We start from the raw sequence: 17,689 nt of genomic DNA, 5'->3' as shown, positions 1-17,689 counted from the left end.
GCTCCCTGAAGTAGTGTGGTAGCTCAGCTCCTGCTATAAGGACCTGAGCCTTGAACTATTGTTTATTACCCGCCCTGACTAAGGGCTTGGGCTTCCGGAACTATTGCCATAGCTCAGCTCCTGGGACAAGGACCTGAACCCCTGGAACTACTGTTTGTTGCCCCACCCTGACCTAGGGCTGGGGGCTTACTGACTATTGTTGCTCAGCTCCTGATGCAAGGACCTGAGCCCTGAACTATTGTTGCTCAGCTCCTGCGGTAAGGAGCTGAGCCTAGAACTGCTGTGTTTGGTGCCCGCCCTGATTGAGGGCCTGGGCTTAGCCTGTTAACTTTGTTACTGCTCAGCCTGCAGGGGGATCTGAGCTCCCTGGACTCTTGTGTGCTGCCCTGCCCTGAGCTAGGGCTTAGGGCTTACTGACTTTGTAACCGTTCAGCTCCGGCTGCCAGGACGGGAGCTTAGAACTGGTTCGCTGCCCTGCCCTGAATGAGGGCCGTGGCTTATTGACTTTATGGGTGCTCCGCCTGTGGGAAGGATCTGAGCCTAGCCCTAGTGTCTGCTGTCCCGCCCTGACTGAGGGCTGGGACTCATTGCATTAATCGTGTGCCTTCTGTTCAGCCCCTGCTTGAGGGGCAGAACCCCAAGACCTTCAGAACCCGGAGACTGATTTGGGCCGTGTAGTGAGGCGGCCTGGCTCCCGACGGCCCCTGAGAGGGCACGGCCCCAACCGCGGACTATTACATACCCTTTGTGAATATTTGGAAACCAAGTTCTACACACAAGTAGTGAAATGTGAAAAAGCAGTAACAATGGAGTGAGAGGCAAAATAACAGCTGAGAAATGAAATTCCCAATGCCAGATCAAATGAAACTGAAGACATTTTGACACATCCAGGAAATCAGTCAGCCTTGTAGTCACATGATCCAAAAGAATAAACCTGCAATGTTTAAAAAAAAAAATTGAATTAGGAATTGCAAATTATAATAACATGGCATGTTGCGCTAGTAATACTCATTGCTAAAACTATTTACAATCAATATTTTGTTAGCTATTAAATTATAAATTAAATAGCTACAATGGAATACATCTGCATAATAATATAAATGAAGTACCAAGAATAAGTAATAAAAAAATTTTTTTTACAATGGATTACAAGAAAGGGAGTCCAATTTCAGCAAATCAGAACGGATAAGACAAATTTATGAAGTGCTACAAGACTTTATGCATTAATTTAAATTGATAAGATATTATTTTAAACCAGGGGTCACCAACGCAGTGCCCACGGGCACCATGGCACCCGCATCCTGGCCGGCAGTCGAGCATCCACCAAAATGCCGCTGAAATTCGGTAGCATTTCGGCGGATGCTCGACCGCTGCCACGGTCCTTCATCTGGTGCCCGCCAGATGAAAACGGTTGGGGACCACTGTTTTAAACACTAAAAAGTGTGTGTTTGTATATTTTATTTTGGTAGGAAGTATGTAAAATATTTCACTGACTCAAGTCTCCTTTAGCAGTTCAGTACATCCTTTCAGATAGGGAAGAGCTAGTTACCTTGTCTAGGAAGTGGAACTTACTGTGCCTTTAAGATCACAGCCCTGGGAAGCAGGTGCTGAGATGTACTGTGCAGGAGGGGAAAACCTCTGCCATCCAACCTCTATTTTTGTAAATTCTGCAGAGGGCTTTGGCCATGTATGATATCCTTTATCCCCCTTACCCTTCGTATCCTGGGGGTTTCCCCTTCTGGCAGTGCCTCTTAACCCTGGTTTCTACCCCATCCTGTATCCTGAGGGGGCCCCTTTTCATTAATATTCATTACCAGTTTAATCAAAGCATGCAAATAATGACTTACAGAAATCCACAACTAGTAATTGGCTGCAAACACCTTCAAAGATAGATAAATTGCCTGTTAAGTTTTACTCTTTTCAGTGGGTAGTGACTGGAAAAAAGTCTGTGCTTTTCTTACCTTGTTCATTCTGAGTAATGGAGTGCTTATTGATGAATTCATCTGTCACATCCTTGAAGTGTGTTGCAAATGTCACTTTCTGTGGACAATGTAGGCAGTCCTACTAAGCGTTCTTAAGACACAGTAGACCTCATAAGTTTTTATTAACTTAAGCTTTGAGAAACTTCTTTCTGCAAATGCCATGGACTCTGGAGCTGTGAGAAACACTCATGGAACAATACACGTGTTTGGGTACATCAGGGGCAAACCCATGCTGAAAATGAATGGAAGTGACTCAAGTGCATCAACAGACTTCAGCAAAACCCCAGAAAGACTCTGGAGTTCATATACCAGGTTGCACACATCTACATTCCCAATATTGTCTTCAGAACTTGTCAGAGCTGATTCCAGGTTACTGCACAATTTGTTCAATTCACTTGTTAGAAAAAAAGTTTGCAATGTTTTTCACATCACACACAAATCCAAACACATCCATGTGTTCTTGCAATAATTCAAAACATTATCCCAAGCTCATGAGAGCAGCCTCACCAGTGTCTATCACAGTAGTGAAGAAGTTAAATTGAAATCTCTTCTGCATTGCTAATAACTTGATCCTCTGCTTTGTACCTGAACAATTTATTTTCTGTGGACTTGTTTCAGTTAGTTTTGCAGGCACTGACATTTCTTCTATATGTTCAGCAATTAACACCTCTTCAACTCTATTTTCATGTTAATTCTGTATTTGGCTGAGTAGCTTCAACTAATTTGCTGACATCAAGGCCAAGCACTGTGCTCTGACATTTTTTGCCTACTATAATAATTTTAAACATTAAGTTGTGCCAAACCACAAGTGAGATAATGAACTTAAATGAGAATTCATCCGCCAGTGATCTGGCTTCTCCCTATTCCCCATTATCTCTCGTCATTTCTCTCAATTTCTACAGTGCTGATTGCGCACTCCATCTGAAACTGCAGAGTACTGACACTTTCAAGTTTGCTCCCCTCATCTTGTGTTGGAGAGACCTTAATGTTTTCACATTGGATTTCAAAACTCTCCACCTTCTGGTTGAAGCTGCAAATATAGTGTGCATTCATTAAAGAACACGTGAAAAAAAGTTTTGACCTGTTTGAGAAGTTTGCTGTGTCACTCATCACTAGATTTAAGGAATGGCATCCTCACAGAGGAAAAATGCCTTTTTTATTCTTTTGAATTAAATGAGCTTGCGCACCCTGATGCTGTCCTCTCATGTTAATCCATTATCATATCCTTGTCCCCTGTATATAGCATGTCACACCATGTCTAGATAACTCCTAAAATATAGGAAGTGCTCTTCAATGGTGATACATTAAGATCCAAAAGAGGTATCTCAAACTGACAGATATTTATTTCTTGTGACTTATCTCAGATGTGCAATCCAAAATAAACGATTCTTCATCTTGTTTGTTAATTGTACCTGTTACCTTTCTGAGATCAATACAAAATATTTTTTAGGGTAGGGCTTAAGTAATGGTGTTTTTTAGTGAAAAATTATCTTATGTTCTTTCATCACAGGCTCAAATTTAGCCACTTACTCAACTTGGCCTAAGATGTTTCCATTTCCACACGTGGTAAGTTTTTTCCATGGATCCATGAAATGGTAGGTTCTGTTCAGCTAAATGAAGAACAATGGCCACAGTTCTTTCAAATACAACCTGCAAGTGTTCTCTCTTCAGTGTGAGCAATGATTGTGAAGTCTGGTCAGTTGCATACTCAGTTTTCACTCACAGTTCCAATTCTCTTCCTTGTATTTTCAGTATGAACATGGCTTTTCTTGTGAGTTTGAGATGTGGCTATTTGGCCATTCCCAAAAAGTCACCATCAATAAGGCTGCTTACTAACACCACTTAATTTGCAACAAGCACAGAACAGTAGTCCACTTTCCTGGAATCTATGAGCTAGTGTTTGTATATTTTCTCAAATTTTCTTTTGTAAACCTTCTTTTGTGAGTTGGAAAACTTTTACATTTAACTTGCACTAGTCAATGTGTCCCTATGGTTATTCTTGTTTATCTATGAATTTGAGCTGTGCTAAAGGATCACTGATGTTAAAAAGGGATGCTGGAATTAGTGGAATGTCTTCTGAGCTATACCTACTCTTGGACTGGTGAAATAGGGGTGTAACTTAAATATTTCTTGCTCATTTTTCCCCCAATGTACTTCTAAGCTTCTTGATTGGTTTTCTGGGCTAATTCTACATTCAAAGAGCTGCCAGGAGTCTCCCAAAACAAAATGACACTGCTCAAATGCATCTTATATGTTTCTCAATCCCTTCCTTTCCCCCTCACCCCAATATGGGTTGGCTGTATGTGATGGAAATGTTTTAGAACTTCCTGACTTTTGTGAATCAGGGCCCACCTGTGGAAATCGTTACAGTGAGAAAACAAAAATCAGCTTAAGCATGCTACCTGTTGTCAGCTCTCTTACAAATGCCTGATCTTTACCTTCCCTCTTGCTTACTCTCTCATCATAATACAATAACAAGAGGACATTCAACTAAATTGAAAGGCACTACCTACGTGGACTTAAAAAGCATCTTTTTAGGCTCATCTTGGGGTAAGGGTTACATGCCCCTTGCCTTTCCTGGTCTAGTGATAGTGGGTGGGGAGGTTCTGTAGTCCCTCCCATAAATAATAAAAATCCTTTGTGTTAGTCAAAGAGTATTCATATATACCACCTCCCTACTTTTAAACAGCAGCACCTTATGTAAGTAGTACCTGCAACTGTACACTAAAAAGGCAATGTGTCATATCTCTAGGGAATTCAGTATGCATGTCTAACCAGTTCAGCTACACTATCCTCTCCCTTTTCATAATAGTGGTAGTACTACAACTGCCAAGTGTCCCTTAACTGCACTCTTACATACAGTTAGGGTATGTATGTACGGCTATTAGATAACCACAGCGGGCTTTTGCCAGCTGCCGGGCTGTTTAACTGCGGTGTAGGTGCGGCATGAACTCTGGGACCCTCTCATCTCGCAGGGTCCTACAGTCTGCATGTCTACACTGTAATTAAACAGCGGCCTCTTAGCCCCAGCTGGGCTCACCTGAGAGGGGCCAGCCCTGGGTTTTAATTGCTGTGTCCGACTCTGCAGCCTTCGAAATAGCCTAGAAACTGCGGCGTCCCCCTGTAGCAGCGGGACTCTCAGCGTGGGTTGCGCGCCCCCTCTTATTTGGTCCGCCTCCCGCTCCTTCCCCTGCCGCCAGCTCTGCCCCTCCTGCCAGGGCCGGCTCTAGAGTTTTTGTCGCCCCAAGCAGCGCACTGAATTGCCGCCCTGGGCTGGGGGGGCAGTCCGTGCGCCCTTAGGGCGGCAAGAGCCTTTTAACTCCCAGCCGCGGCTGGGAATCAGAAGGCTCCGGGCTGCCCGCCGCGGCGGGGAGCCCAGAGCCTTTTAACTCCCAGCTGCGGCTGGGAATCAGAAGGCTCCGGGCTGCCCGCGGCGGCGGGGAGCCCAGAGCCTTTTAACTCCCAGCCGCGGCCGGGAATCAGACGGCTCAGAGCTTCCCGCCGCGGCGGGCAGCCCGGAGCCGTTTAACTCCCAGCCGCGGCTGGGAATCAGAAGGCTCCGGGCTGCCCGCCGCGGCGGGGAGCCCAGAGCCTTTTAACTCCCAGCTGCGGCTGGGAATCAGAAGGCTCCGGGCTGCCCGCGGCGGCGGGGAGCCCAGAGCCTTTTAACTCCCAGCCGCGGCCGGGAATCAGAAGGCTCCGAGCTTCCCGCCGCGGCGGGGAGCCCAGAGCCTTTTAACTCCCAGCCGCGGCCGGGAATCAGAAGGCTCCGGGCTGCCCCCCGCGGCGGGGAGCCCAGAGCCTTTTAACTCCCAGCTGCGGCTGGGAATCAGAAGGCTCCGGGCTGCCCGCGGCGGCGGGGAGCCCAGAGCCTTTTAACTCCCAGCCGCGGCCGGGAATCAGAAGGCTCCGAGCTTCCCGCCGCGGCGGGCAGCCCGGAGCCTTTTAACTCCCAGCCGCGGCTAGGATTTGCTGGGGCGGGGGCGGCGCTCTGGCGGTTGCGGGTCGGCGGCTCCGGTGGACCTCCCGCAGGCATGTCTGCGGGAGGTCCACCGGGGCCATCTGCCGCCCTCCCCAGGATGCCGCCCCAAGCGGGTGCTTGGCCCGCTGATGCCTAGAGCCGGCCCTGCCTCCTGCGCCTTCCGTGCTCCCGGCCCGACGCTGACTCTCCCCTCCCCAGCAGCTGCAGCCGGGAGGCGGTGCCAAGTGAGGGCGGACTCCGGGCAGAGGCGTCAGCAGAAGTTACCGAGCATGCTCCGCTCGCCGTGCAGCGTAGCGTAGCCTTCCCCGGGCCGCCTGTCTCCCAGCCGGGCCGCCACGTGGGGGAGTGCGCCGCGCTGCCAGAGGCCGGGACTCGCCCGGGACCGGAGCCGCCGCCGGGCTAGGTGAGGCGCGCGGTGCGTGCGATGGGGGTAGTTAGCGATGCCCCATCCTCCCGCCGCCGGGCCCTGTTGTCAGCGAGGGTTTGTCATGTGGCGGGGCGCTGGGCAGCGGCGGGGCTGCGGATTTGGGAGGCGTGGGTGGTTTTGCCCCTGGAGCCGTTTTTTCCTCCTCCTGTCCGCTGGAGTTTGGGAAATGGAAATGTAAGCAGTTTCTGCCATGTGGCTCGCATTAGTTAGCCTGGCGGCCATGATCTGTGCGTGTGATTTAATTCACCGCCCAGCCCTTTAGATCCTCCCCCAACGCGTTCACAAGCCTGTTTATTTTCCTGACTCCCCCACCCCAATGCTTCTCCGGGGTCTTTCTCCCCTCCTCCTCCTCCTCAGTTTTTCTCAATTTTCCTGTTTTCCCTGTCAATCTTAGTCTTTCTCCCCAACCCCCACTCGTTCTTCCCAACCAGCCGCAGTCCCATGTCAAAGTCGGGATATTCTTGAAATCATTCCTGTACAGCTCCCCTTCCGCGTTTTTTTCTGCTTTACATGCGGATCAGAGAGGCTGTGTAGTTTTGCAGTCACAACAGTGATTCTGTCGGAGGACACCTGACATCTTGTGTTTTTTTTGTTTTGTTTTCTGAAGAAAGTATTCTGGTTTTATGGAGGTGTTTAGTCACCTTGGAATATGAAAATTACAGTAGTGAGCAGCCCAAGCAGGCAGAGGATGGACTAGGTCAGGGTTTCTCAAACGGGGTGATGACCTCTCAGGGTGTCACATGATTATTAAATGGGGGTTGTGAGCTGTCAGCCTCCACCCCCTAACCCTGCTTGGGCTCCAGCATTTATAATGTTAAATATAAACACCATGTTTTTAATTTTTAAGGGCGGGGGAAGGCTCACTCAGGCTTGCTGTGTGAAAGGGTTCACCAATACAAAAGTTTGAGAACCACTGGACTGGGTAATCAATTAGCCCTTTTCTATCACTTCTGCTTCAGAGAATCTTGTAAGGATCTGATGCGCATGTACGCTTGAAGAACAAAAAGGATCCACTCTTTACAATTTCAGGTAGATTCAATGGGTCTGGGAACCTTTTTGCAGACCATCAAAACAATGTATTGTGTATTGGCTGAACTACCACAGCGCTGCTCTTCACTGGAGTTAATATAACCCTTTAGCTAACTGAATAGAGGTCTAAGTTTTGGAAATGAACATGCTAGAACTTTCATCCAGCTGGATATGATTCACTGACAATCATGGTCTGTGTGTGTGTATGTGACTACACATAGTTAAAGCATGGCATAAAAATTGAGCCATTGCTTATTACATTGTCCTGCAGTAGTGTTCAAAAAGCACTGCTAGACTAATGGTCAGTGACAGGGAAAGTCCAGCATCTCAAAAAACATTAGAGCTGTATACCATTGGAAGTGAAATCTCTGTTTTTCCAGCAGCATACTGCATTGATTTTAGTCTTGTCGCCCCAGGGCCAGCTCTAGGTTTTTTGCCACCCCAAGCCAAAAAAAAAACAAAACCCAAAAAACACCTCCCAGAATGCTGCCCCTGGAATTGTGCCGCCCCACGCACGTGCTTGGTTTGCTGGGGCCTTGAGCCGGTCCTGTGTCGCCCAATGAAGTACCTAAACATAAAATGACAGTTTGATTATGCCTTTCATCCTTCCTTGTACTTCCCAAAATATTACCAAAGTTACTCTTTTGGTAACCTCAGGAGCCAGAAAGTGATTCTGTGAACCTAATACAACTTTAATAGCCATTTCCTCTTTGAGAACTTGGAACCCTGCTTCCCACTGGAGTAAGTTCTTAATCGTAACTAGTGCTTTGTGAAATAACAGCTGCTTAAATCTTGTGGCGAGAGTGGAGGAGAAAAAAGCAACATGGTAATCAGAATAAGGTGATTGTAAGAGCTAATATTTCATTATCTTAGTGACTTTGTTGGAACAATACAAATACATCCAGTACTGTTAACTTAAGGGTTGGGCAATTGGAAGGAAGAAAGTACGGCCTTGCTCGTTAAAGATATTTATTTACAAGTGAAACCCAGTGTTGGAAAAATGCTGTCTGCTTTTTAATTGTATGACAAACCATTCTGAGTTATTGCACTGTGTTAAATGTTTCTTTAAAAGTCATTCTAATGTAAAGTCTCCCTGAGAAGTTGTCAAATTGCTTTTTAAAATCAGATACTTCAAAAAACAAAACCATCAAATCTGTGATTGTGTTGGAAGATAATATCAAACTAAAAAAAGCAAAGAATATCTGATGTAAAAATATCAACCATCTCATAAAAACTCTGGGCATCTTATGTTCTTGGCACTGCTGTACATCCTAAACTGAAACATGCTGTTGTAGGTCTGAGACTGGCTAACTTTTGAAAAAACTTTTCAGGCATTTTTACTAACCATGCAGCGCAAGAAGGTAGACAATCGCATTCGAGTGCTAATTGAGAATGGAGTGGCTGAGCGACACAGGACATTGTTTGTTCTCGTTGGAGACCATGGCAAGGATCAGGTAACTATCAGCCTAGGACCAGATATTTTCAGTAGCTCTTTTTAGTTAATGTACAGTCTGAGTCTAGAGCTGTGGTTCTCAACCCACAGCCCAATCAGCACACAGCTGCGGTCCATGTGACATCCTCAGGGCCATACAGGTGTAGTATACATATTGTGTAGATGTGGCCGACGTAACACATGGAGAGCTGAATACACAGCCAACAATGGTAAATAGGTTGAGGTATAAATAACTTGCACCTTTCATAAGGAAGGAAACTAATTTCTAGAGCAGCAGAGATGAGAATCTTATCTGACAAGTAGACATTCTGTAATTGAGTTAGTATACTGTTCATTTTTAGAGAAGTTTTTCTGTAAATATACTATGCGTTGTACATAATAAGGATGTAAATGCTGTAGAGTGTGATATTTATATTAGTACTGACCATGAAAGAATAGAAACACAAGGAATATCAATAATGCTTGGAAGGATGTAACTACACCTCTACCCCAATATAACGCGACCTGATATAACACGAATTCAGCTATAACGTGGTAAAGCAGCGCTCTGGGGGGCAGGGCTGTGCACTCCGGTGGATCAAAGCAAGTTCAATATAATGCGGTTTCACAGCGTTATATCTGGGTAGAGGTGTACTAAGCATCATCTGCTATTTTAAAAAAGCTCAGGAAAGATGAAATAAAGTAGGTAAAATAAAGAAGAATCTGAACTCTTCGTAAAGGAAAAAGACTCTCTACTCCCTTGCAAGGCTGGTCAGAGTTTCCTTCATTTAATTTAAATTTAAATTTCATTTAATTTAAATTTAAGTCAACTTTGTGACTCAAGCCAGGTGTTACCTATCCAGTTACCTTGCAAGGTTCAACACAGTAGAAATCCTACTGGAGTAATTTGTAGAGGCAGCATTGTATGGAAAGACTTCTCCCATACATCTTCCCCTTTGGGCTCTCAGTGGTTGTTCTAGTGAGAGAGAATGACTAACACTGCCCAAATTCAGACACCCCCATCTACTACAAAGGGGTTGAATGTGCTGCCTCTGCAATGCTGCTGTCGTCTGCTGATGCAGGTTTCAAGAGACATGGGGAAAAGTTACCTTTGTTTAGAAGTCTGCCTGTGCAGTAGACAGTGAAGGCCTTGTCTAAATGCAAAAGTTGTATTGTTTTAAATGTGCTGCTACTATACTCCACTAATATAATTCAGGCGGTACAAACCGCCTCTGCAGTGTAGACTCATTTATAGCTTATTCCTGTAGAAAAAGGAGAATAAACCATACCAGTATAAAGCACCTTTAGGGGTTGTATCACTATAATGTGGATGTAGTTATACTGGTATAACTCCGCTAATAAAAAAAATGGCACCCCTACTTGACAGCTTTTACACAGTTTGTACACCAGGCCTAAATAAGCCATTACAAACAAGTTATTTGGAAGGAGACACCAGTTTGTCTAGTAACTAGTTACCCATCCTTGCCTCCTTTATGCAGTGTGCAGCTAGACAGTCAGCATACATATAAACCTTGTGATGTTTGAGATTAATCTGCTTTGTATACAGAATGCTTTATTCTGTGTGAGATATGTTTTAAAAATATGGCAAAGTGGAACTATATAGGAAGGAATAGTTGAAGCAAAGAGTTGGTAGCCCTCACTTTGCACAGATCTGCTTTAATGGCTTGACGGGTTTTGCACTGCCCATCCAGACTTTAGAAACGATCCCCTTTCCCAGCCATTCTGCTCCAGGTTATAATCTGTAGCATGCCTGGCATGGGATTCATGTTCTGATGTTCTGGGGGCAATACAAGGTGCTGGATGTGAGTTGTGCCATCTCCTAACTCCTGTTGATACTGAAAACTTGTGCAATATAAGTCTATTTCTAAAATCTGATATTTTCCACTTGGGATCTAAAAAAATGTTTCACTTCATGATTGTTTCCTCTCAGTGCAGCTGTTGGTTAATGTGCCTTTGTTTTGGTAGGTGGTTATACTCCATCACATGCTATCTAAAGCAGCTGTGAAGGCCAGACCCTCAGTCCTGTGGTGTTACAAGAAGGAGCTGGGCTTTAGCAGGTAAGAAGTTTTTTGTCTTTCACTCTTTGTGGGGAGTCTAATTGCACTCCAAGTTGTGAAGCTGATCTAAGGGAGCTTCTTGTCAGGTCAGCTGTATGTAGGTCGCATGATTCAATCGAGTCAAGAAACTAGGCTAAATCCTGTGGTGATTGTACAAAAGTTTCAGTGTAATAGAACGGTTTGTTTTGACTTGAATGTGTGGCAGAAGTATGGCAGAAGTATGAATAGTGTGGCAGAAGTATGGAGCTGGGAGCCAGGAACGGCTGAATTCTAATCACAGCTCCAGTGCAGAGTCTGTGGCCTGGTGACCCTCTCTACTTTAGTCGTCCCGTCATTTCCCCCTCCCCCCCCCCCACTTCAGTAACATTTAGGCACGGTCTATACCAGGCCCGCACAACATGCGGCCCTTGTGGACTCACTGTGCGGCCCGCGGGGGGTGAGTAGGGGGGCTCATTGTGTGGCCCGCGGGAGGTCAGTAGGCAAGTGGCGGGTGAGGGAGGGGGGCTGAAGAGGCGGGTGGGCAGTGGCGGGGGCTGAGGAAGTGAGCCGGGGGGTGGGGGGCTGAGGAGGCGAGTGGGCGGGCAGTGGCGGGGGGGTGAGGAGGCGAGCCAGAGGGGGTGGGGGGCTGAGCAGGCAAGTGGGCGGGCAATGGCGGGGGTGGGGGGTGAGGAGGCGAGCCGGGGTGGGTGGGGGGCTGAGGAGGCGAGTGAGGAGTCAGTGGCTGACCTGTTCTACTGATCTGGTCTGGCTCCTATCCCCTCTCCAAGGGTTGCAGCTGTCTGGAGGTGCTGCCTTCCACGCCTTCCTCATTCACACCTCATTCATTCAACAGGGCAATTGATTACAAAGTAGGGGGAAAAGCTTGTTCTACTTCTATCAAAAAGACATTTTTCTTTTACCTTAATTATACTACCTTAGGGGTCCGCTATAACATATTACCAAGGTTCAATACCGCTGTTTCGGTGGGGCAGTGCTGGGGAAGGAGGGTTTGTTTCCGTGGGGCGCGTGGTATTGGGGGGGGGGTATTTCAGGGGAGCTGGGCGGCACTGGGAGGTGTGTTGTGTTTTGGGAGGACTTGGCGGCGCTGGTGGGGGTGGGGGGTTCAGCGGGGCCCGAGGGGTTCGGCCCTCAGCTGTTTTCTTTGGAGTAAAATGGCCCTCGCCGCTTTACGAGTTGTGCAGGCCTGGTCTATACGTAAGCATAGGTTGACCCAGCTGTGTTGCTCAGGCTTTGGCTACACTTGCATTTCAAAGCGCTGCCGTGGCAGCGCTGCCGCGGCAGCGCTTTGAAGCGCTAAGTGTAATCAAAGCGCCAGCGCTGGGAGAAAACTCTCCCAGCGCTGTCCGTACTCCACTTCCGTGGGGAATAACGGACAGCGCTGGGAGCGTGGCTCCCAGCGCTGGGGCTTTGACTACACTGGCGCTTTGTAGCGCCGCAATTTGCAGCGCTGCAGAGGGTGTGTTTTCACACCCTGCTGCAGCGCTGCAAATTTGTAAGTGTAGCCAAGCCCTCAGAGGTGTGACTTAAGCCCCAGTATAGATACTGTTAGGTTGACAGAAGAACTCTTCCGTTGACCTAGCTGCTGCCTCTTGGGATGGATTAACTACAGCTTGGGAAAAACCCCTTCCATTGCTGTAGCAAGTGTCTACACTATGTCACTATCATGGCACAGCTGCAGTGCTGTAACATCTGTAGTGTAGACAAGTCCTTAGAATTGGATGCAGACTGTAGGCCCTCATGTCAAAATCCTCGATTTTAGGGGGATCTGAATCTGTACCTACAAATTTGGGTTCAGAATCAAAAGGGGGCCTGTTTTGGGGATTTTTTTTTCTTCAGATTTGGCTACAAGACAACTGATATTTTTCAAGATCAGTTGGTCCTATTTGATTTCTGTCATTTTGGGGCTGAAATCTCTTAGGAACAGTTGATGAGTTTAGCACTGTGAACCCAAACATTACCCTTGGTTTACTCTAGAGCCTGAACTCTGGAACCCTCTTTTTAAATCTGAACCAGATCTCAAACAGCCTCCTCAGCCCAGCCCTCTTCCCATGACAACTCCCATATAATCGTTTGGGTTTTTTTTCTTTTCAGCCACCGTAAAAAGCGAATGAGACAACTACAAAAGAAGATTAAAAGTGGAACTTTAAACCTAAACCAGGATGACCCTTTTGAGTTGTTTATAGCAGCCACAAACATTCGCTACTGCTATTACAATGAGACCCATAAAATTCTTGGTAACACCTTTGGCATGTGTGTACTCCAGGTAACAAATTTATCATTTAGCTTAAAAAAAATTACACTAGAATGAGAGTCTTCTTTCCCCTGGACCATTTACTGCCTTTCTAGCAATTTAAATGCCTTACAGGAGAAATCTTTGTCTTGCTTGTATTTTTCAGTGATGATGGCTCAAGGTATTTTGTATGGCTTTTTGTGATTTGTTGGCAGAATTGTTGGCAGTGGATTTGTTGGCAGAATTGTAATTAGAAGCAAGAAAACACTAATGTTATAAACGCTTGCCTTCCAGAAATTATAGAGAGAAAAGGTGGGTGAGGTAATATCTTTTATTGGACCAACTTCAGTTGGAGAGAGACAAGCTTGGCGCTCTCACCAACAGAAGTTAGTCCAGTAAAAGATATTACTTCACCCACCTTCTCTCTCTAATTTCCTCAGACTGACATAGCTACAACTACACTGCATACCTCCAGAAATATGTTTTATGGCAGTTTGATTCCGGTTAGTCGATTCCAAGACAACTGGCAGACTCAGGACAACCTTGAATTTGTTTGTTACTGTGTTTTTATTTGCTAGGATTTTGAAGCCTTGACTCCAAACCTGCTGGCTAGAACTGTTGAAACAGTGGAAGGAGGTGGAATTGTGGTGATTCTCCTCAGAACTATGAACTCACTGAAGCAGCTGTATACAATGACCATGGTATGTTTGATTAACAAGCACCTCTGATCCTTTCTCACACAGTGGTGGTCCAGAGTCTCCAGACATAGTGCATTTCTCTTCAGCTTTATATTATATGCTGAGTCATCATTTGAGTGCCCGCCCCACCCCCCACCTTACTGTTATTTCTCTGCCATTGTGTATGTGTCTATACCATTAAGCAGTTCTGCTTAATAAGGTGACTTGAATTCCTCCTAGACTGAGGAATCAAAGGTGAGGACGCATAATTAACAACTTAATTCTTTAGATATAGAATAAGGGTTCGATTCTTCTCTGGGACCTCAGTGTCACAAGGTATTAATGATCTCAGTCTGGGCACTGTACAGGCAAATGGAATGTACAATTTTACCATTTTTGGTGGGGCGGGGCAGGGTGTGTGTGTGTGTGGGGGGGAGGCACATTTGCTAGAATTTTATTAACTTGAAAAGAAGAGCTCAATTTGCCAAATTCATACCTACTGTTAAATAGGAGCAACTTCACTACAGATAAAATCTCTGACGTGTAACCTATTTATGCTGAATATATTCATTTTTCAGCTAGGGAGTTTCACTAGTAGTAATTGAGTCAGCACTTGAATTGGAGAAACAGTTTTTTTCTAGCTTCACTGATGAGGCATTCACCATGGGGTATTCAGCCGCTGCATGACTGGGCCATAAATTAGACAATATGATGCAATCACATAAAGTTCAGGGAGTAGATAAGGCTGGTGTGGAAATTAGTGCGGGGAAGGGTAAAAAGGTGGTATTTTTAGAGAGGAATTTGGAGGATAGGGGAGATGCATGGTATACAGGAAAAGGAAGTTTTATGCCGGGGAAAGGAGAGGCATTAGTCAAGAATGGATGGGGACAGAGGGATATTTGATAGTCCATATCGAGGGTCGGCAACCTTTCTGAAGTGGTGTGCCGAGTCTTCATTTATTCACTCTAATTTAAGGTTTCACGTGCCAGTAATACATTTTAACGTTTTTAGAAGGTCTCTATAAGTCTATAATATATAACTGAACTATTGTTGTATGTAAAGTAAATAAGGTTTTAAAAACATTTAAGAAGCTTCATTTAAAATTAAATTAAAATGCAGAGCCCCCCAGAACTGTGGCCAGGACCCAGACAGTGTGAGTGCCACTGAAAATCAGCTCATGTGCCGCCTTCGGCACCCGTGCCATAGGTTGCCTACCCCTGGTCCATATGAATTATATTCCATATAAACTGTGCTCTAGCCCAGAGATTCCTTCATGTTTCAAAATTGTGAGACTGAGTGGTCTTTGTCTTGTTATTTCAGGATGTTCACTCACGCTACAGAACAGAGGCACATCAGGACATAGTAGGGAGGTTTAATGAAAGGTGAGTTGTTAGGAGTTTGAAAACCTAAGTTAACAAGTCTACATTTGCAAGAAAGGCATCCACAGCAGTGTCTTGTTTCAGGATTGGCACAATGTCCTGTTAACTTAGAATAATAATGTATGTGCCTTCTTATCACAGAAGTGGCTGCAGTGTGTGTGTGTGTGTCTGAGTGTGAGAGAGACAAGTAACTAACTTGTCTCAGCTCAGCTATAAAACAGTGTAAAAGCAGGACCAGATTGTAAGTGCAGCGATTGGAGAGAAAGGGAGCCAGGGTAAATAAACTCTGGTGTCACCAGTGCTGTATTTGAGCTGGCTTTGTCTGATCATGCAGGTTCATTCTGTCTCTGGCCTCTTGTAAGAACTGCATAGTGATTGACGATCAGCTCAACATCTTGCCAATCTCTAGTCACATTGCAAACATAACACCAGTTCCTCCACAGTCTCAGGTAAGTGCATATTACATATTTGATTCAAATAGTCTTTTCCAAGGCAGAGATGCAAACAGTATTTTAAAGTTTGATAAAGATGAGGTGGCTCTTCCCCACTAAATAGCAAGTATTATTCTAACCTCAGACTAAAGGAGAGCAGAGCCAATTCTAAATTCTGGACTTGAAGATTCAACTGCTTCTTATATCTGGCAAGCAGTATCTATCTGGGTGCTATAGGGAGTGGTGTCAGTGATTCAGCAGTGGGTGCTCTTTTGAATCATTGCTGAAAAAAATCCTCTAGCAATTTGATCGGAAGCATTGTGCTGCTGGCAATGCCAGCTGTCAGATGAGAGGTTGATCGCTTATAATGGCTGAATATCTTTTGGCATGTTTTACAAATGTATCAGGGTTTAGATCTCTGTCCTGAGAATATTACTGTCTGGGTAATTCTGGTCACCAAAATTCCCTGTAGTATGTGGGTATTCACCCACGAAAGCTCATGCTGCAAAACGTCTGTTAGTCTATAAGGTGCCACAGGATTCTTTGCTGCTTCTACAGAACCAGACTAACACGGCTACCCCTCTGATACTTGTAGTATGTTAGATGCTTCTCCTTACTTCTTGACCTAAACTGTTGAATAATATTGCTGTTATGCACTTACTGCATTTCACTGATGAAAGAAGTGTCTGTGTATAATCTGCAAAGTTTTGGAAGCATGGGGAACAGAAGATGCTCTAAACTTGTACATCACTATTTGCAACAGAACTTTGAGTTATTTGAGTCCTGAGAAGTTCTGATCCATAGACTGAAGATGACTTACCAAAAAAAACTTTAGAAAGATCTAGATCTAGCAATAATCTCCTCTTCTTCTGAGTTAATACAGCCTATTGTACCAGTTCTCAATAATCTAGAACTGAGGCTGGGTTGATCATTCTTTTAATCCAAGTCCAGAGAGGACTAGATTCACACCTTACCTGTCCCTCATTCTGAAGGATGTATTCTAATATGTTGGACCCAAATGTATGCCCCATCTACAGTATAGCTTATTAAATTTGCAATAGAACTTCTCTTCCTGCCATATAAAGATATGACCGGTGTGGAGGTAGCAGCTGTGCTGAAAGATCCCTTATTAATCCTGCTTTGTTAAATTCTCTTGCTTCTAGGAGGATAACCTCAGGCCTCAGGATCTGGAGCTGAAGGAATTGAAGGAAAGCTTGCAGGATACGCAACCTGTAGGAGTGCTGGTGGATAGCTGTAAAACTCTGGATCAGGTTGGCATGGTGTTAAACTGGGAATGCTGTTCTACTGACAGATACCCCAGCCATTCATGTTTTTGCCCCATACTGTTCCTCTGAATGAAAAGTTCACAAGCCAGTGCTGCCTCTTACAGGAAAGCAACTCTGTCTTGGCTTGCTTGGAAGAGCTAATGTGATGGGGCAGCTCAAAGGCAGGTGTGAGAGGCCTCTTCAAGCAGCTTGACTTTCCATAATGAAAGGAAGGGTTAGAATGGAAAGAGGCTGAAGAGTTGTGCTAGCAAGCTCACTTACCGAGAGGAAATGGCATAGGGCTCTCAAAGCATCAGATTTGTGATAAGTGGGCAACTGAGCCACATGTTCAAATCGTGGCATGAGTTGACTTAGCTCTGCTACCTTAAGAGCTGGTAAAATGGGGTATCAGGTAATTTATTTTGTGTCTTACATTTAACAACTTAAACTCCAAGTCCAGTCCATGGATGATAAAGATTCCCAGCTCTTTCAGTTGAGCAAGGGCTTGTCTTGGTGGCCTTGTTCAAAACGTCCCCATCCCTGGTGTGGTACAGAGTGCTGGTTGTGTACAGTTCTCCTTGCAAGAAGTAACTTTGCAAGCAGGTGATTTGAGAAGGGCTGTGAGATCCTTCTGAGTGAAAGATGCTTTGGAAAAGGCAAATACTTATTACTCTTGCGATTATCTTCACCCTTCCACAGATTAAAAGGTGTATGTGTCTCTAGAGTTAAAACGGGCCCTACTTTGCCCTTGCTTTCTCATGATACCCAGTTTGTAGG

The 17,689-nt window shown here is 45.3% G+C and overlaps 1 protein-coding gene across 2 annotated transcripts in view; it reads left to right on the top strand.

Annotated features, from left to right (window-relative positions):
* The first annotated feature begins 6,214 nt into the window (after window positions 1–6,214).
* NAT10 (N-acetyltransferase 10) overlaps window positions 6,215–17,689 on the top strand; it is a 37,493-nt gene continuing 26,018 nt past the window's right edge. Inside the window, exons 1-9 of one of the 2 annotated variants that reach the window (XM_045015914.1) lie at window positions 6,215–6,367; window positions 7,351–7,420; window positions 8,752–8,874; window positions 10,839–10,930; window positions 13,022–13,193; window positions 13,739–13,861; window positions 15,158–15,219; window positions 15,551–15,665; window positions 16,811–16,918. In XM_045015914.1, the coding sequence (XP_044871849.1) occupies window positions 8,767–8,874; window positions 10,839–10,930; window positions 13,022–13,193; window positions 13,739–13,861; window positions 15,158–15,219; window positions 15,551–15,665; window positions 16,811–16,918 (780 nt within the window). In that variant the 5' untranslated portion in view covers window positions 6,215–6,367; window positions 7,351–7,420; window positions 8,752–8,766. The remainder of the gene's footprint in view (window positions 6,368–7,350; window positions 7,421–8,751; window positions 8,875–10,838; window positions 10,931–13,021; window positions 13,194–13,738; window positions 13,862–15,157; window positions 15,220–15,550; window positions 15,666–16,810; window positions 16,919–17,689) is intronic. The other variant, XM_045015915.1, reaches the window with a different exon arrangement.

The sequence above is a fragment of the Mauremys mutica genome, chromosome 4 (assembly GCF_020497125.1).
Source record: "Mauremys mutica isolate MM-2020 ecotype Southern chromosome 4, ASM2049712v1, whole genome shotgun sequence".
NCBI lineage: Eukaryota > Metazoa > Chordata > Testudines > Geoemydidae > Mauremys > Mauremys mutica.
Note: the sequence above shows the minus strand (reverse complement) of the source record. Positions and strands in the feature narration are given on the sequence as shown.